The sequence below is a fragment of the Vigna umbellata genome, chromosome 2, assembly GCF_029865625.1.
Source record: "Vigna umbellata cultivar VRB3 chromosome 2, Vumbellata_1.0, whole genome shotgun sequence".
Lineage (NCBI taxonomy): Eukaryota > Viridiplantae > Streptophyta > Magnoliopsida > Fabales > Fabaceae > Vigna > Vigna umbellata.
In genome coordinates, this window is record NC_142166.1 from 53,246,835 (window position 1) to 53,268,043 (window position 21,209).

At 32.2% G+C, this 21,209-nt stretch overlaps 1 protein-coding gene across 1 annotated transcript in view; it reads left to right on the top strand.

Moving 5' to 3' along the window:
- The first annotated feature begins 1,185 nt into the window (after positions 1-1,185).
- LOC124821318 (structural maintenance of chromosomes protein 3-like) overlaps positions 1,186-21,209 on the top strand; it is a 30,988-nt gene continuing 10,964 nt past the window's right edge. Inside the window, exons 1-17 of the mRNA XM_088107535.1 lie at positions 1,186-1,327; positions 1,817-1,865; positions 2,024-2,099; positions 2,757-2,795; positions 2,894-2,961; positions 3,063-3,134; positions 3,482-3,561; positions 3,697-3,775; positions 3,884-4,001; positions 6,544-6,719; positions 8,611-8,856; positions 8,942-9,063; positions 11,060-11,204; positions 14,689-14,861; positions 15,074-15,173; positions 16,722-16,858; positions 17,083-17,284. Of these exons, the coding sequence (XP_087963661.1) occupies positions 1,851-1,865; positions 2,024-2,099; positions 2,757-2,795; positions 2,894-2,961; positions 3,063-3,134; positions 3,482-3,561; positions 3,697-3,775; positions 3,884-4,001; positions 6,544-6,719; positions 8,611-8,856; positions 8,942-9,063; positions 11,060-11,204; positions 14,689-14,861; positions 15,074-15,173; positions 16,722-16,858; positions 17,083-17,284 (1,848 nt within the window). The 5' untranslated portion in view covers positions 1,186-1,327; positions 1,817-1,850. The remainder of the gene's footprint in view (positions 1,328-1,816; positions 1,866-2,023; positions 2,100-2,756; positions 2,796-2,893; positions 2,962-3,062; positions 3,135-3,481; positions 3,562-3,696; positions 3,776-3,883; positions 4,002-6,543; positions 6,720-8,610; positions 8,857-8,941; positions 9,064-11,059; positions 11,205-14,688; positions 14,862-15,073; positions 15,174-16,721; positions 16,859-17,082; positions 17,285-21,209) is intronic.

The following is a 21,209-nucleotide window of genomic DNA, read 5'->3' on the forward strand; positions in this document are numbered from 1 at the left end:
TATTCATAGGAAAACTACAAATAGATTGTAGATTTCCAGTAAATTTTAAAATATTATAAAGTTTATTTACCAATTGTTTTTTCCAAAAAAATATGCATTAAAAACTTTAAAAAATCAGCAACTTTTCTTGCTTCTTTTAATCCGCGAAATCAAATAAATAATAGTAACACTAATGTAAAATTCACCAGAATTTTATACAAAATATTTTTGCAAGATAATTGATAAAAAATTCTTATAAATTAATATGCATAGCAAAAATTATAAGTATTTCTTGACTAAAAGTTTTACACAAAAAAAGTTGACAAGAAATATACAAGTACAAAAAAGAGTTATCAACCTAGAGATTTTCATAGTATAACATATTGATGTTAAGTATGTTTTCTGAAATGATTTCACTGTTTGAATTCTCTTGGTTTCGTAATTTTGAAGTAAATCATTAAAGAAATAAATAATCATGTCATAAAATTATAAGTTTTGTTCCAATATATTCAATAATATATTTAAGAGTTAGGACATATGATAAGTTAAAATAATTTTTTTTCCTCCTATTCTTTATATGTATTTAAGAATAAAAGGATCAAACTTCAAAACAGACAAAAAAAATTAAGTAAGATAAGAATTAAGAATGTAAAATATTGATTGTATACATAAGAGATATTGTACAAATTAAATCTGAAATTATAAAAGGGTCAAACTTCAAACAGACAATAAAAAAAGTAAGATAAGAATTTAAGAATGTAAAATATTTATTGTATACATAAGAGATAGTGTAGAAATTAAATCTGAAATTATAAATTATAGGAATATATAGCTGAGATATGGAAGATAAACCTGTCATTTTAAATAATAAGAATGTATGATATAGATATGTAATTCTAAAGTATAGGAATACAAACTTATTAATTATTCTAATAATTGTTAATTTCAATCATAACTAATTTCATTATCTATTAAAAAATTACTCACAATAAAATTCTAAATAAAATTACTTTTGTAATATTTTTTATTTTAATATTGACTATAATAATTATTTTATTATCCTAAAAACGTGGATATAGAGCTCATATTGTCTATTATTCCACTAATATATAATAGTTTTTATTTTTCAATTTTTTTATTTAAATAAGTTTTGCCTTTTCTTTTTCTGAAATTAAGAACTATGAAGGAAACATGTCGTGCAACATTTTCTCAAATTATATTCTTTTTCACTTTTCCTTTCCCTCCACGCCCACTCTCGGACCAAACGATATTAAAGTTTGCAACCCAAACTGATCGCTCCAACTTCAACTTTTGCGACAACCACTCCTTTCTCACTAAACATTCTCAGGTACTCTTTTTTCGCTCTCTTAAACTCATACAAATTATTCGTATGCTTCTGCTTCTCTTTCTTGTCCGCAATCACAGTTTTTGCTCCTCAAAACCCTAATACCATTCACGGAGTTGACTTCGTTTGAATTTCCCTGTTCTTGTACTTTGATTTCACTGCTAAAACTCTTTATACCCCGATTTTGCCCTAGATTGTTCATTGTAACAGTATGTTTTGTGGTTTGGAAGTCAAATTGTATTGATTTTTGAATTTCCATTTGAACTAGTACGTGTGGAGGATTCGGTCATTTCATCTCTGACTCTGTGATAGCTGCAGTGACTTCCTATGAATATGCTTAATTATATTTTTTTTAATGCTATCGTGATTGATAGTTCCTTGTCTTCTGTTTTATAAAAAAACCGTTGTTGTGACTCAAGGAAGCGTGTACAGTACTGTGGCGTGGTTGTAATGTGATTGTGCTTATGGAATTTTTTTCATTTGCTTTTGTAGTTGCGGGTAAAAGTACGGTTATGACACTTTGAACATGTACATCAAACAGGTAATTTAATTTTGGAGTTTGTTTATTTAATTCACTTTTCACGGTGAGATAAAGTATATTAGATTTGACTAGATTCTGTTTTGTATTATGATTCATAAACACTTCCTCTGTCACAGATACCACATATTATGCTAATATTTGCTTGTTTGTGCTTTTAGGTTGTGATCGAAGGTTTTAAGAGTTATCGAGAGCAAATTTCCACAGAGCCTTTCAGCTCTAAAGTGAACTGTGTTGGTAATAATTTTATTGACAATTTTTTAGATCCTATCTTCTATTGATTCTGGAAACTCTTCGGCATGTATGATGTGGGCATTTCATTCGTAACATGTTATGATGACAGCGAAATGCAACATGTAAATCAACATAAAAAGGTGTTTGGTCGATTCTTATTTGAATTCAGACATATTTTCTTAGACTACGTAATAAGGTAGATATAATAATAGTTCATATTTATCATCAAAATTAGTAAATTATTTATTGTTGCAAATATACATATAATAGTACTTATTAGTAGATATCTAAGAAAGAAGGTTATTCGTCAATACTGTGATGAAAGACTACCCATAAAAAAAGTGAAGGATATGTAAGAAGAATTTTATTGTAAAACTGATAACAATGTTATGATTCGGTAGTACTTGATTATTAGCTGATACGTTCTCACACCAAGGTAAAGGGCACATGCGGTATTTTTGGCATAAATGCATTATTTGCTCTCTTCATTACCTTCCTTTTCATTACTTCCTTAGTTTTTTCAACTCTTACACATCATTCCTTTTTCTTAAATTATATTTTAAAGATGAACATCATCTTTTCTTTCAGCTCAAATGATGAACGCATCTAAATTGTATTTATTTGTAATTTAATATATCTGTTAATTTTTTATTTTTGCAGTTGGTGCTAATGGATCTGGGAAGACAAACTTTTTTCATGGTAAAAAATGATCACCGTTTCTTCCGTGTGCAATTTGGAAGTAACTACAGCCAAATCTCTGATCTTCACTTTGCTACACCTTTTTTTTTCTTTTGTAGCCATCCGTTTTGTATTAAGTGATCTCTTTCAAAACCTACGTGGTGAAGATCGACAGGCACTACTCCATGTATGTCACACTTCATCCATTATTTATACTTGTAGTTGTCGCCTATAAATAATCACCTATAGATTTTGAATATGCTTAAATAAATTATTCTTTGTGCACAGGAAGGAGCTGGACACCAAGTTTTATCTGCTTTTGTGGAGATTGTCTTTGATAATTCAGACAACCGTATCCCGGTAATATGTTGAGGATAATAACTTGTTATTCTAGTGATCAATATCATGATTTCATATTTATTTGATGGTGCATATTTTGTACTAGCTGAGAAGTAATACAATTAATGACGTGATTTGCTGTGTTTTTTGTTTCACAGAGCTTCTACACCACAATTTCAATTAAATAACCTTTTCAGCTTAAACTGTAAAATTTTGTTAGTGGTTGTTGATGTAATAATTGCACTGCTTTGAACTGATTCCCTTTTACTTTTTTGTCAGACCAAATGTGCTTTATTTTTTGTGGCAATAGTGATTTTTGCTTGATAAAATATGCTCTATCTTAGCATCTATCTGTGTTGGGTGAATAGGTTGACAAGGAGGAAGTGCGATTGCGTCGGACTATTGGTTTAAAAAAGGATGAGTATTTTCTTGATGGAAAACACATAACGTGAGTTAAATAGAGCGATGTGTCAAATGTAGTTTGCTTTTATTTTTACTATTGAGAAAAATTACCTATTTTATCTTATTTTATTTGGTCATATGAGTATTTACTCTGATTCTAAGCATCATATACTATCTGCAGGAAAACTGAAGTGATGAACTTGCTGGAGAGTGCTGGGTTCTCCCGTTCAAATCCTTATTATGTTGTACAACAAGGAAAGGTATTGGCTCTTGGTGGCAGTACTTGAATTTGGTTTGGGGTTTATTGTTGTTATATTCAAACACTTTGAAGTTGATTTCTAAACTTGTTCCATTTATATATTGTGTAGATAGCATCATTAACCTTGATGAAAGACTCTGAACGACTGGACTTGCTGAAGGAAATAGGTGGTACTAGAGTTTATGAGGAGAGGCGCCGTGAAAGTTTGAAAATAATGCAGGAAACTGGCAAGTTCATGATTTTATTTTAAGTTTATGATTTATCTAGTCTTTCCTATTTATTTATCATTCAGTTTTTGAGTTCATGATTTCTAATCTACGTATAATGATAGGGTTATTCTTCTAAAGTTACCACATGACACTTTCTCATAATTTTCTTTTCTAAATTCTGGAGTTAAGAAATGGATTATGATTTTTAATGAAATATCATATTCTTACACACACACATCAAATAAAGAACAATGAATATATACATTAACATAATGTCCATTTAGTACTTTCTTTACTTAGCTGTAGATTCATACTTGCCAGACCTGACAAATTTTACAAGTTTATTATAAAACTGAATTGTTGTGTAGATATGATTAGTATCAGCTAGTTAGTACACTAGTGGAAACACATGCACTATGCCCATGTGTGTCCACTTTTTTCTTATTATAGCAAAATCTTTATTAAACTATAAAATGATTTTTAATTATTGGAATAAAAAATATTAATAAACTATAAAATAAATTTCACAAAAAGGTAATTATAAAAATAAATTATTCTTATAATTCTATTATAGGTAATTATTTTATTGTGTAAATGGTTTTTTTATTATGAGTAATTATTCGAATTCAAAAAAGTAGTTACTAAAAGGGTAAAACTGAAAAAGTTTTGGACATCAAAAAGGAGAATCCCCTTTATTAATGGTATAGATACAAATTCTTGAAAGTTTCAATAGAAGAATTTGATAATTTATTTTATTATACTTGATTTTTATATTCGTAATGTATTTGAATTTTATTTTTACTAGGCATTGACAAAAGAAACACATTGAGAACTTGTTTGATTCAATGCTACATGTGTCTGCATTTTTTAATAATCTGGCTTATAACTTTCTATATATATATATATATATATATTATTTTCTATTTTATGTGATTTTATTTATGTGAAAATATGATGATTAAATATATATTTTATTCTACATTTTATTGAAGTTATGTTATAATAAAAGGTTTAATTATATAGAATCAAACATTCTAAACTTATAAAGCTTAATTGTACGGAGGATTCCCACTACATGTTAGTCTCTTTGCTATTTCTTATTTTTTCTCCACCATATTTTATTTTATTTTTTGCTTTTTTACATCGGTTTTGAATTTTGCATTGTGACTTAAAAATTATTAGAAGTAAAATAGGAAAACAATATATGTACACCAAATGGGGGATAACCGTTATATATTATTATAGATTATTGGCAAATGAGGGAATCCCCATTATATATTGTTATAGATTAAATTGTTTTTATGTAATTTTCATGTATATTGTAAATTATTTATTCAATGCAATAAGATTTTTTTTTTGAAACAACTCAAAAGTAGTGAAGGTTAATTAAACTGTTAGTTGCATTTGAATGTATTCAAAATTTTCTATCTTTGAGTTTAGAACTAATTGTAGTTATAATGTTAAAATTATGATCAATCAAATGGATTGTAAAATAAAATTTTGTTAATTTATTTGAATTAAATTGATTACTATTAATTAATGAATAAATATATTCATTGGTTTAAAGTATCCTGATGGGATGAGAGTAAAAAGAGATTTTAATAGCCTTCAAATTCTTACCTTTAAATTTCTTTCGACGAAATTCAATTTAAATTAAGTTTGATTAGATTAATACGTTTTTTTACTTGTGAAAAGAATTCTTTGGTTTAGGCTAGGGAGACATAATTTATTTTTTAATCAATCATTTCATATGTATGTATATATGTGTATATGTATGCATGTACGTGTGTACTTGATGTAATATGAAAATTATAGTAAATTATAAATTAAATTTTCAAACTTAATACTTTAACATTTTTTTAGGAATGAAACGTTAATTTTCTATTTGCTTGATAATTATATATGTGAAAAAGAAATAACTAATACATCAAGATCAATAAAAGTGGCTAGGTTAGTTTTTCGATTAATGATAGCATAAATTCAATTTTTATTCCAAGTATACCCTTATTGTTAAATGTTTGATGTAGTGAGTGCCCTACTTTTTATATAGAATAAGTGAATACCTAATAAATGAACTTTACAATAAATTATGGGAATAAGAGAAATTTAATACCAGGTAGGTTTGAAAACGAGTCATTGTTTCTTTGACATAGAAAAGCATCTTTAGTTTCTTGTACATATGGCCAGAGGTAGCATTAATTTAATCCTCTAAGAATTGCTATTAAGTTCTTCCAATAAGGAATTAAAAGGTGTATAAAATATTATTTTGATTTGTAATAATTAGATTAAAGAACTATTTTTATTATGTGAGAGACATTTTATATTGTAAGTTTATAACTGAATAATTTAGTATGAAGTTTTTAAGATTCCAAACACATATTTTAGTATTTTAGGATTATGCATTAAAATATATTTATATTAAAAATAAAAAAATTGGGCTAATATCATCATTGTTAGTAAATAATGGATAATATGAAAATAAAGTATCACATTGTAGTGTTTATTACAACTTATAGTGTTTATTATTCCTGTTATTCTCATGCATTTTTCTGTTATACAGGTAACAAAAGAAAGCAAATAATCCAAGTTGTACAGTATTTAGATGAAAGGCTGAAAGAACTAGATGAGGAAAAGGAGGAACTTAGAAAATATCAACAGCTTGACAAACAAAGAAAATCATTAGAATATGCTATTTTTAGCAAAGAAGTTCAAGATGCTCAGCAGAAACTTACAGAGGTTACGGGTTAATTGTTATCTCATAATTATTTGCACAATTTCTTACTGTTGGACTTATTGGTTTTTTATTTTTGGTGATTATTCTTTTGGCTTGGTTCTTCAAAATCACAAGTATATAACTAAAGATAAGACAATGAAAGTTTAAATAAATTATTATGGATATGCCAATTTATGTTTTCATGAGTGTGCCTCTCTGCAATCATGGATTGTCACCGAGGATTGGAAAGAACAAAAGGAAGGTGCCAACTTTTGATAACTAAAAAGTCTAAATAGGATGTGAATTACTAATAGAAAGAGTACCTTTTCAATGGGCAATGGGCCAGGTTGAATCATCATCACTAGGAGCCATGGTTTTGATTGATGATTGAGAAGAACTTGAGGAAGAGGATTCATTTGGAGCATTGGACTGGTCTCGGGTGAGAGGAAGGTGGCATGTGAGTGTCACGGGACCAACAATGTTTGAAAAGTGAGGAGTGGAACAAGCTTCTGGGACCGATTGGGTTGGTTGTTATCTAAAGAGACGCTCTAGATCCCGTGGACACAGGAGAAATCTGAGATAGTGGCCGACAGCGAACAATGGACACAATGCCGAAAAGACTGTGATTAGCAAAGTGGGATCAACCTGCTTTGGTATCAACTTAAGATAAATAAATGAGAAATAAAAGAGACAATGCATTTTATAGTGCTGGAAATCATCTCTTATGATCTCATATTTATAACCATAGAATTTTGGTGCAATGAGAAGAAGGAAGATTTAAGATGAAAAGTATGAACTATAACCTCGGTACTGAACTAGGTACAATTTATTTGTGTAGCAGGTAGTAGTTTCCAGTACAACTACTTCATGTTTAATACTTATTCTAATATTACCCTTAAATAAACTATACCTATTTATCTAAACGATGTTTGAACAGTTCTCATTTAAGAAATATGTCAGAATAATTTTTAGATGGAAATATATGTATAAAACATGATATAAATATTGGAATGCTAATATATGCTTATCAACATTCTTGAAAATGATCTAAACTCAAACAAATGTCTCCATATTATAATTTTGTGTGTGGGTTTGGGTACTTTGCTACAGACTCGTGTTGGGTATCGAAATGACATGTTAGATTGGGTTATGTGTTCGGTACAATTATAAACACAAGTGTTTGTAAACTGTGTGCCGAATATTAATATTTCAAATGTATACTATAAATAACTAATAATAATAATATAATATTATTGGAGTAGGCTAACATCTGTAAGTCACTTTTTGTACTGAGAACATTTTTATTTTTACTGTGAAAATAGTTTTCTGATGATAGAGCTTCGAGTTTGAATAAATGATGATGACCAATAGAGGAAATCTTGTAAACAGTGAAAATAAAATTATAACATGAAAGTTAAATTAGAAAACTTTGGTTAAGATAATCACATATGGTCTAGAGGGTTGTGACATGCAGAACTGTTGTCGAACTCAACTTTTCCTCCAATTTCAAATTTCCTTCTTTTCATTTTCCTCTGATTCCTTTCTGCTTTCCTTCTCCTTTTATTCCCAAGTCATCCACCTCACGGAAAACCCTAACTTCTACACAATTGGTGTTCTGGCAGTTGTCCACTGTGCTATTTCACTTTCTATCTTTTGATTTCTCAATTTGACCCTGGGGTCCATTCATAATTGCCTTGATATCCCTGGCTCCTCTTTCTTGCTATAAATACTGGTAAAAGGCCTGCTATATACTTGATACAATTATTTGGAGTTTATAGTTGTACACTTTTATTTTCTCTGCTGATTCTTATGTCAATCATAATATTGAGTGTCAAATATTTATTGTTCAGACATTTTTAATCCCTTTTCTGTTATTCTGATTTCTATAATTGAATGCTTGTCACCTTGTTTTAGATAGAAGATGTTCGGGCCAAGGTTTCTGAAACATCAGCAAAAAAGTATAATGATGTTCTTGATGCCCATGAGAAATCCAAAGATTTAGAGAATACATTAAAAGATGTATCAAAAGAACTTCAAAACTTTAACAAAGAAAAAGAAGCTATTGAAAAGCGACGAACAGTTGCATTAAAGAAGCACACAGAACTTGAGCTTGATGTCAAAGACTTGCAAGAGAAGAACTCTGGAAACATCCGAGCCAAGGTACTAATTTGAAGAAGACCTTTTGTGAGTTGTTTTTGATGGGATTGTTTTGTACATGGCTCATCTTTTTCTTACATGCTTTCAGGAAGATGCTGCAAGACAACTGGAGATACTTGAGAAAGAAATTCAAGATTCAACCATTGAACTGGGCAAAATCATTCCCTTACATGAGGATCAAATTCAGAAAGAAAAAGACATTGCCATGCAGTATGTTTATGGTTGAATGTATCGTTTATTTGCTTGAATCAGCTCACTGTATCTAATCTAACTCTCCTAGTTTATTGTCTTTGACTCTTTAACATGGTAGTTACATATTTTAGTGCACTCTATTATACTGGAATAATCTTATCTCTTTTAGTGTCTCATTTAGCTATAATCTTGGATTAGGTAGGATATAGGACAGTAAAATATATTTTTTAATCTTTAACATGCTTGTACTGCTTTCAACAAAAGAAATATAATAGTGAAAGCCATTTGAAGATGGGACTGGGGAAATATTATATTTGAAGAGTTAGCACAAGAAACGGAATTATAAATTATACACCTAGCAGAAAGAGAAACTTGAGAATGTGGATGCTAATGTAGATTTGAAAACTGGTTCAAGCCATCAGCATGACACTTGAAAAATACAGTTGTCTTCGGAAAATTTACTCACTAGGTTTTTTGTTATAAGCAAATTATGTAATTGGAGTACGACAGTAAGTTTAAGATGGGAGGGAAAGTAAGAACAGAAGGAGGTAATATGCTGACCATGTCTATTACTAATGTGAATCTGGTCCTTTCCTTATAAAGGATCCAAGTTGATATGATGTGAGGCACCTTAGGGGACCAGGCTGTGCTGGTCGCAGGGCTGGAGTTACTGATATTGACGCGGGGTTTCTTATGTTTTTGGGAGACCCAAGTAATGCAAGATTCTGAAATAATACAGGATTGTTTATGTGTTAGCATTTTGAGGCAATATGACCATATTTGAAGCATACTTTGCATTGCATGTTAGCGAAGTTACTGCAATAATGACTGCAAGAATTACAATCTCTGACCTCTTAGAGGTGGTTGTGACTAGGAGAATTGGACAGTGCTCGAGTAAGATGAACTTTAGCAAATCATATAGAACTTCCTGGAAAAACTTCTGAAGTTGCATTTAATGAGCAAGAATAACACATTGATTTCTTCAATAGGAAGAGGTTTACACTTGCTTCTGACAATTGAAATATGTTCTTGAAGTGAAATTGGATCGCAATTGAAGCAAGCGCATCAGCAAGCATTTTGATGTGAAGGAGAGTGTTGTAGATTGCAGTTCTGTATGCAGCTGTGTACTTTTGTGCATTGCTTTTGAAAAAAGTCAAGAATTTTATCCTTAACATGATATGCATTGCTCACTAAAAGGCTTGTGAGAGAAGGGAACTATAAAGTGAAGACTGAAACCGTGATAAGAGTATTTTCTGCTGTTGTTAGGCTTTGTACACTGGACTAACTTTTGCAACGTTGCAGTTGGCTTCACTCAGAAATCAGAAATGAATCTTAGTCACTTAGAAATGTTGATTCAACATTCTTGAAGTCATTTAGCCTGGCTTATAGGTTCTACTTGTTGTTGGCATAGGAGAAAATTCTTGTCATTAAGTTTCTTTGAGATCGAGTGCGGGAGACATTTTTTGAGGAAGAAGATAGAGTAGAGTATACTGCCATCAGGATATTGGTTCCCAACTGTGTCAAAGTTTACAAAGAGTATTTCATTCTCTTAGCGTTCTGTTACAAGTTAAAACAGAGATTATATAACTCAATGTCACTTGCCAGCTAGTTAGGGTGAACTAACTTGACTTAAGTTCCTTTGAGATTGGGTATGAGTGACAGTGTTTGAGGAAGAAGATGGAGTACAGTATTCGGCCAGGATATTGATACCCAACTGTGTCGAAGTTTACAAAGAGTTTTAGAGACAGAATTTTGAAAGAAGAAAAAGTGTATTTCATTCTCTTAGCATTCTGTTACAAGTTAGAACAGAGATAATATAACTCGATGTCACTTGCCAGCTTGCTTAGGGCAAACTAACTTGACCCAACAACCCCGCATAATATTCCCATTCTACAATTCTTTAATATTTGTTACATGTTTATAGCTAGTATATGTTTTGGCACATATTTCTATCATTTATTGAGGATATTCAACAGGTCTAATCAGTATTTCTCTTAAATAAATGAATTGTTAGAATAATGGAGCGTGAAAAGAAACTCAGTATACTCTATCAAAAGCAAGGTCGAGCTACCCAGTTTTCAAGTAAAGCTGCTCGTGATAAGTGGCTTCAAAAGGAGATTGATGATCTTGAACGAGTGCATTCTTCAAATAAGGGGCAGGCAAGTATTCATTTATCTATGTGAGCTCTAATTAATTTTGTCCTAAACACTCTTTTAACAGATTCATGACATGAAGATGTCTGTTTTTATTTAATCTTGATTTCTATTAATTTTAAGTGTGATAACAAAATCATTTTCCTACCCTGTTGTATATGCTTATTTTAATTAATGTTTTTTCTGATTAACAGATTGAATGCATATGTCTATTTGGGAGAATTATTACCTACTTTTGCCAACTTCTTTAGATAGCTTTTGATAACAAGGTGATTATATCTTGTGAATGATCGTATTTAAGATGCAGTGTGTTATTAGGGAATAAAAAAAATTAAAAATCATGGGAGGCTCCCCATCCCGAAACATTGTTTGGCTATCATCGTTGTAAAAATTGAGATTTCAAGTAAACTCTTTGGGGTTCCATAAGCACAACTTATACATTCAGAATATTTAATGTTAAAAAGTGTTAAAATACCAATAAATAGCATACTTATTCTACATTTTAATTCCATAATAAAGCTAAATATAAAACTATAATATCCACTATTACACTAAAAAATTGTATATACTTTTGGATTGAAACGAACATGACAAATCATTTAGTGTTTTGTTGTCATACTTCTCTTCGGAAGTGTGATTATCTTATGGTTTGTGTTGATGATATTGTTATTATAGGAAATTAGAATAATAAAATTGTTCAATTAAAAAAGCATTTATTTTTACCACTTTTGGACCAAAGATCTGGGCTATCTAAAGTATTTCTTGATATTGAAGTGGTGCAATCAAAGGTGTCATGATTTCACAATGACAATATGCTTTTTATTTTTTTGGGGGAGATAAGCATGGCAAATTGCAAGCCCATTGATATATGGACTCAAATATGAAGTTAATGAGAGACCAAATTGAACTTTTTCCAAACCCATAGAGATTTAGGAGGTTAGTACAAATAAATACTCATTTATCTCACTGTAATAAGACTTGATGTTTCTTATCTGGTGGGAGTTGTAACTCAATTTATGCAGAACGCCAACATTGATCATTGAAATGCTATGATTTGGATTCTTAGATATATAAAAGGACCTCGGGACAATGATTGGTATAGGAGAATAAAGGAAATACTCAAGTCTTTGGATATTACGTAGATTGGGCTGATTGTCCCATTGGTAGGAGATATACCACCAGATATTGTTTATTCCTTGGATGGAATCTTAGAAAAGTTAGAAACAAAGTGTAGTTACTTGATCTAGTGCAGAAGTTGTGTATAAATCTATGGCCCTAGCTAATTGTAACCTCTTTCAAGAGTTGAAGATTGTTGAAAATGGGCAGATGAAGTTATATTGTTACAATCATGTTCTTCATATTGCCTCCAATCTGGTGTTTATGAGAGAATTAAACATCCAAAGATTGATTGTGATTTTGGTAAAGAGAAGTTCTTGTGCAAGGATCTTATTAATGAGTTTGAGTTCTAACGATCAACTCACTAACATTCTAACTAAATCTCTAAGAGGATCTATGTTCCAATCTTTGGGCTATGACTTGTATGCTTAAGCTTGCGAGTGAGTGTTAAAAATTGATGTTCTTTTAATATTATTTCTTTTGTATGTATCGAACTTTAGGGTTAAGGTTTAAGGTAAGTGTCGTACCTTACTTTGTAACTCCTATATATACATAAATTAAAATCACACCAATGAAGGTTGAATACATTGCTTTTTCTTCCTTGTTTTTTCAAGTAAGATGAACAAACATGAAGATTAAACCAATATACACTAAGAAGGAAGAAGGAAAAGAGGATAAGAGGATGAGTGTGGGGGAGAGGGAGAAGGGGGTAATTGAAGAAGGAAATCTATTCAATAAGATTGAATGGTTTTTCGGATACATGAATTGTATGTTGCCTTCTTGTCAATCCTTAAAAGCGTCGAAACTAACCTAGAGTAAGATCTATCTTTCACATTTGTCTTTGTAATAGATTTAGTTTGATGATGCGATACGATCAGTGACATATTAGTTGCCTCCTTGCCTCAACTTGGCATGATAGGCGGCAATTGACCTGTCATTTAATGTTGCCGACGTCCTTAAAAGCATCAAAACTAAAATTTGGTAATAAGAGAGTGAGACCTTTCTTTCGCATTTGTCCTTTTTAATAGAGTTAGTTTGCTGATATGGCATGTTAAGTGACATATTAGTTGCCACCTTGCCTGAATTTGTCATGGCAGGTGACAACTCACCCATCATTTAACGTGTGATGTCAATGAACTTTGTTAACTAACATTATCCATATAAAGAACTGACGTGAAAGATGGATATTACACTTAAGAGTTGGGAGAGAAACCAAAAACTTCATTATAATTTTCTCTTAACCCTAATACATCACTAATCATACTTATATAAGAAAGGAATAGTAGTTCAGCATAAACAAAAACAGAAGGCTCCTAAAAAGCCTACTACCAAAATACATTACATATCAACAGTTACTAGAGTCTAGTTTTTAGTTTCGACATTTATATGGACTGACTAGAAGGTGATAACTACTTTCAAGGACTTGAAAGACTATATAGCCTCTTGATTTATTTAGGATTTGTGAAGAGTGGCGCAACATATATATATATGAATATCCTTTCCACATTAGTACGTGCTCCCCATCCAGTGGTAGCACATAAATAATTCCTAATGTACTTCTCAGTCACCAGGATGAGACTAACTCTGATACCATTATCCTATGGTAGATCTCTGATCAATGAGTCATTGGCCACCTACATAAGAGAATATGACACCATTGTCAACTAAAAATTTTAAGATAGAAGTTTTATGGGTCCTCCTTATATTTGCTCATCTTGCCTATGTCTATTGAACGTGAGACTTTAACTCACTTTACACCAATAATCTCCCCCTTAAGTATGAGTTTCTTCCATAATTATACACACTACCCCTATAGCGGAAGCACAAAAGTACTTTTACAATGTTACCCATGTTGTCTGGCATATTGTACTTCTACAGCAAATTATCCAGACGTACTTGTCGATTACCAGAACAGAACTGGCTTTGTTACTAGTTTGTTGTGTTCCATGAGGGTGAGCAACATATGGTCATGAACCAACTACATAAGAAAACATGATAGTACTTCTAATCTAAAACTTTAAGGCAATAAGTTTATGGACTTTTTGCCTTATACATTGGTCATCTTGGGGGACTCAAGTTAACAATTTACTCCAACACTATCAATATCTCAGCCGATAATTCTCACTAATAGTCATTAATTTTTTTCCTTATTGCTATATCTCTTCTATGCTGTATTGATGTAATGGTGCTCAACTTGTTAGTGTTGACATATGAGTATTCTCAGTAACTTTGGATGCGGTCGTGACTCTTGCCATAATTTCCATTATTTATTTCTGTATTTTCAAATTTAAATCATTATTTTTATCTTCTGTTGAATGAATAGTGATCTTTTAAACCATGCTCCCATGTTTTTAATTGTTGTTTTGGTCTGCAGGAGCAAAAGCTTTTGGATGAAATTGATCGGCTTAAAAAAGAACTGCGTGATTGTGATGAAAACATAAATAAACGTAAATCAGATATTACTGTTTTCGAATCTGGCATTGCTGAGTCCTTTAAAGGGCTTAATCATTTCAAATTGGAGAGAGACAAGTTAAATCTTGAGAGGAAGTATGTAAAAGTCCTCCTTTTGTCACCGTTTTTTATTTTAAATTTCTAGATATACCTTTTCCCAGATTAAAGAAGAATTAGGTACACTAAAGAATGAGTACACTGAAAGTGTAGGATACCTGCCCTCCTAACCAACAGCAGAAAGGAGGAACACAGTAAACTGCGAGTAAATATAATATTGCTAACGAGTGTATTAAATTGTTACATTTTAGGTCCCTATGGACAAAGGAGAATGAAATTACTGCTGAAATTGATAAGCTGAGTGCAGAAGTTGAGAAGGCTGAAAAGAATCTTGATCATGCAATTCCTGGTGTGAGTAATCCCTCTTTTGTAGCTTCTTTTACATCCCTTTTCGTAAATACCATTAAATTATCAAGCATTCTCAACATGGTATTTCTAGGCATTGCATCTTTCAACATGTACAGCCTAATACGGGCTTATTCAGTGTAGAGTTTTATTTTAACTTATAACCTACTCGATGTGAATTAACAGTGTTATGACTCTCTAAAGTATATGAAAGATTTTGACATGGCTTTTGTTGGTTTTTCACATCTTTTATGCAGCATATAGATGAAGGGAATTGCAGAAACACTTTTCTTCCATATATTATGCGACACTTAGAATGATAGAAGATATAAAATCATTTTGTTCTGTTGGAAAATGCTTTTAATTTTTTGATTTTGTAAATGAGTTGAGTAATTGCTGGTTTGCTACCACTTAGTACAACACTAAAATGTGACAAGGTTGCAACCTGTGTAAGTCAACATCCATTTAGGAGTTTCTGAGAAAATTAAGATTGAGTCTCTTAAACAGAGACTATAAAAGAGCATAATCTGACTTTGTTATTTTGTTGGAGCCCATCTAACCACAACCAAGTAACAAAATATTAGAACACAAATAGATGTGTTCTTTGGGATATCCTAAAATCGGCATCTTGTTGGACTATAATAACAGGTTGAGAGGGAGAAATGGGAGGATAGGGTAAATTTAATGTTTATAGACCACAACTGATAGGTTTCGAATAAAGAAACCTATTCGAGACCCTCTAGAAACAACACTTAGGCGCCAAGAAACCAGAAAGAAAGTAAACAGAACTGGATATTATTCACAATGACAAGTCTGTACACTCACAATAGCAAGGGCTTAACCCCTTTCACAGGCTTAATCCTGTTAACTGTCAAACTGTCAAAAGTCCCCAAACAACTAACCCCTCTACTATTTATACAACAGCTATTCCCGCCCTACCCAACTGTAATAAGCAGTTGGGTTGCTCAACTAACTCATTCTTTTCCTTCTCTCATAAACTCTCCAACTCTTCTCATTCCTAACAACAACAGATCTATTAAATTTATAAGGGTGAAAACATAATAACAAAACATTCAGTTACCCTATTTTAGGGTAATAACAAGTATATATAAATTTAGTTAGTGAAAATGTTCATTCTTGCTATATTTACAGCATTCTGACACAATTTTAACTCAACCAATGCAAATAGGTTACGGCTTGTTGTATAAGTGGTGTGCATTTGCTGCATTGGATTTGAATATTTATAAATTTACTGTTGTGGAAGTGTATTATATAAGTATTATGTTTGTAATCTTTTATAGAAAGCATACTTGAATATTTGTTTGATTACTCTGTTGAAGTTAATTAAAATGTGGGTAGCATATACAGATATGCTTAAATAGATATCCAACTGGTAAGGGGTAAGATGATTAAAATTATTATCGACACGAGTATGAGTCCAAGTCCGTGTATATATTTTTTTGAATGTGTACGGGTACTTAGATCTTATTCCATTGTTTATCTGTTGAGTGTTAGGGTTAACTATCATGATATTTGGATTTATTATGACTTCAGGATGTGAGAAGAGGGCTGAATTCAGTTAGGAAGATTTGCAGGGAGTATAATATTTCTGGAGTTCATGGTCCAATTATTGAGTTGCTGAATTGTGATGAAAAGTTTTTCACTGCCGTTGAAGTTACGGCAGGAAACAGGTCATTTCTCACTGATATTTATTTTAATACCACTTGTTGCATTAAGTAGATTTTCCTACATTGTTTTGGGTGAAGGGAGAGAAAGGAGAATTTGCCTCATCTTTAGCATGTAGTTGTTCAATATTTTTATTTTCAGTCCTTTGTTGGGCTAATTTCTTGACTGGTTTTATACTTTTGCACATTTGGCGTAATGTTTTTTATTTTTAACATCTTTGTTTGAACAGCTTATTCCATGTTGTTGTTGAAAATGATGACAAGTCAACCCAGATAATTAGACATCTTAATTCACAGAAAGGTGGTAGAGTTACATTTATTCCGCTTAACAGAGTAAAGGCTCCACGCATCACTTACCCGCAGAGTTCTGATGTCATACCTCTTTTGAAGAAATTGAATTTTAAACATGACTATACTCCTGCATTCAGTCAGGTTAGCTTCTGAAAATTGTTATATTTTATTTCACGCAGGTACAACTTCTTTAGGGGCTATTTGGTAATAAAATAATTCTGAAGTTTTGGTCTACAAATGTCAACTTAACATGAAAAAATTGATGCATAATGGAGAAATGTAATTATTGTAGTTGTGATATTTAATGATTATTATTTATTGTGTATGGCATATTGTTATGTTTTTATTAAAAGTAAATATAACATTATCTCTTATTCAAGCGATCTTCCCTACTCTTAGCCTCCTAGGACAATATTTATCATGTTGGATTTCGTATTTAATTTTGTTTCATTAGGATACGCTTTAGGAAACTAATTTTATATTGGAATTGTCTAGGATTTTTATTATCTTTGGGTTATAGGTGCCATGTGTTATTCTCTTAATGAGTTGAGTTGATTTCCTAGAGGATTGTGCTTTGGAATTGTGAGAATTTGTGGTTGTTGGCATGCTTTTTCTTAGTGCTGTCAAAATGGGTTGTAACCCGCGTGTCAACTCGGCCCACCATGAGTTTGAGCCGGGTTGGGTTTGAAAAAAAAAAAAATGTAATTTTTTTTATGCGGGTTAGTTTTCAACCAGGCTCACTTAGAACCCGGCTCATCCAGATTGAACCCGTGGTGAGCCGAGTTGGCTCATCAACCCACCTAATTTAATTATTTATTATTTTGTGTTTTAATATTATTAGTTAGCATTTTTTTATTATATTTTAGATGAGAATAAAGATGTTTCAAGAGAGGAAAATATTATAAATTTATCTATTCGAAGACTCTAATATTATAAATGGACAAGTGATACAAAAATTATCAATATTAAAAACTTATTTGTTCGCCTTTTGTCCTTGTTTTTGGATTACGCTTGAATTGTATGATATTTTTTTTTTATTTTGAATTGTCTTTGGAGTTTAACATCATTTTAAAGTGAAATTTATTTAGATTTGAATTAAAAAAATTATAATTTTTTTTGCTTTAAAAAAAACTTATAATTGAGTGAGCTAGTGAGCCAACTCGTTTAACTCACCAATCCGTGGTGGGTCGGGCTCGGTTCGAATTTTTTCAGCTCGCTAATAGGTGAGCTGAGTTGGCTTAGCTCACTAAGTGACCAACCCGTGGTGAGCCAGGCAGCTCTACTTTTTCTTGTGATTGTGGGTTATAGGTGCCATCTCTTTTTCTTGTTTCATTGAATTTTTTTTATGTTCGGAAAAGAAAATGAGTTAAAAGTCTGACGTTGAGTACAAATAAGAAAGTTTAGTAACATATAAAGAAAAAAAGACTGACAAAGACATTGTTTGCTCGTGACTCGTTGGTGATGAATCTTCTCAGAATATCCTTATAGAAAAATCTGACAGCAGTATCTGAAGTGATGATTTGTCTTGGTGACCGGTTCAGATTGAGGTATGCATGTCTTGTTGTGCTAAAAGTCAATAGTAGTTAGGGTCAGGGTAGTGTGCTGAGATAATTGGTGGGAGCAAGCATGTCCTGTGTTGGAAAAAACCTGTGGTAAAGAAAACCAAACTCACTTGAGGGGAAGACTGATAGGAATCTTAAGTAGAAGTTTAAAGTCACATGTGTTGAAATAATGAAGTTGAGTAACATATAAGAAAAAATGACCTGCTAATGCAACCTTAAGGTTTTGGGTTGAAGTTAGTGTCATAATCTATTATATGGTTTGCTCATCACATGGTGGTGAATCTTTTCAGTGTATTCCCCTAAAAGACATTATTATTTTAACAAATGGTTAAGGCGAGGAGGGTACATGTAGAACATGGAAAAATGTGGCTGACCCAATAACTATCCCCTTGATCTTAGACATTGACATCTAAAGCATAAACAAATATAGACGTGTCCATCAGTGGATATAAGCTATGTTATCAATAACTGCTGGAGCGGCCACCATTGTGGTGGAGCAGGGTTCTGTGACAGAATCTGTCATGTTGCTTTTTGGAGTTGTGGTTGGATAAGCTGCAATAGTGGCAGTGTGGGGCCACTAAGGGTATTTGAGCATTGTGGTTATGAAGCCGAACTGTAAACTGCTGTGCCTGACATTCAACAACCTCCGTTATGCTGTTGTGGACCTTCACTGTGTTCTGTCACAGAACCACCGCTTCAATTTGAGGGTGTGGCACTAACTAATATAACTGATGGGTTGTGGGTCCTTAGTCTTTCAGTATGTAGTTTTTTCATTTCTCATTTTCGGGCCTCAATTTGAGTCCAACATCTTAGATGGGTTGCTTTTAAACTTATAGTATGTGAACAATTAATTTTAGTATACTGTAATAAACTAAATAACAACAAAAATAATAAGAAATATAATAGTTTTAAAGACTTAAGATTAAAACTGTAAAATAATTCTAGAGGGCTTGATTGATCCCTCTCACAATCTTCTATTTATAAGAATAAATTGATACACAAGTACATGATAAATAGGGTAACCCTAGACACAATATAATCATGATAAATAGGGTAATCCTAGACACAATATAATCATGATAAATAGGGTAACCCTTGACACACTATAATGATGATAAAATAGGATAAATATCCTAACACTCCCCTTAAGCTGGAGCATACAAATTGTATGTACCAAGCTTGGAACAAATAAACTCAATCCGAGGACCCCTTAATGACTTGGTCAATACATCTGCGAGTTGATCGTTTGACCCAATAAACTCAGTACATATTTCTTTGGTCAACAACTTTTCTCGAACAAAATGACAATCAATTTCTATATGTTTAGTCCTCTCGTGAAACACTGGATTTGATGCAATGTGGAGAGCAGCTTGATTATCGCAATACATCTTCATAGTATGGATGTCACAAAATTTAACCTCTTGAAGGAATTGTTTCACCCATATAAGTTCACATGTTAGTGATGCCATTGCCCTATACTCGGCTTCCGCGGTTGATCGAGCTACTACATTCTGTTTCTTACTTTTCCATGAAATAATGTTTCCTCCCAGAAAAACACAATACCCAGAGACATGAATGCTTCCTTTATCTTCATATAACAATCCTTGCCCGGGAGCCTTCTTTACATACCTTAGAATGCGAATGAGAGCATTCCAATGGTCAACACATGGAGCCTGCATGAACTTACTAACCACTCCAACTGCAAAGGATAAATCTGGCCTTGTAATAGTGAGATAAATCAGTTTGCCAACCAGCCTCCTATACCTCTCTGGATCGGAGAATAATTCACTTTCTTCTGTCCTTAATTTCTGGTTTGGGTCCATGGGACTGTCTACCGGTCTACAATCAATCATGCTTGTTTCTTGTAATATATCAAGAGCATACTTCCTTTGGGAGATTACAACTCCATCTTTTGATTGCGCTACTTCAATGCCTAAGAAGTATTTGAGACTTCCAAGATCCTTGGTTTGAAAATGTCTACACAAGTACTCTTTTAGTTGAGATATTCCAACAACATAATTTCCTGTAATGACAATATCATCAACATATACTATTAAGTAAACACATTTCCCGAGAGAAGAATGACAATAAAAAACTGAATGGTCTGCTTCACTGCATTTTAGCCCGAATTTTTGAACAATGGAGCTAAACTTTCCAAACCAAGCACGTGGGGATTGCTTGAGGCCATATAGAGATCGATGCAATTTGCATACCATACCAGACTCCCCTTGAGCAACAAACCCAGGAGGTTGCTCCATATAAACTTCTTCCTCAAGATCACCATGTAGGAAGGCATTCTTGATATCCAATTGATGAAGTGGCCAGTGACGAATGGCTGCCATGGCAAAGAAGAGACAAATAGTAGTCATCTTGGCTACAGGAGAGAAAGTGTCACAATAATCAAGACCATAAACCTGAGTGTAACCTTTTGCAACAAGCCAAGCTTTGAGCCGATCAATTTCACCATCAGGGCCAACTTTAACTGCATACACCCATCGACAACC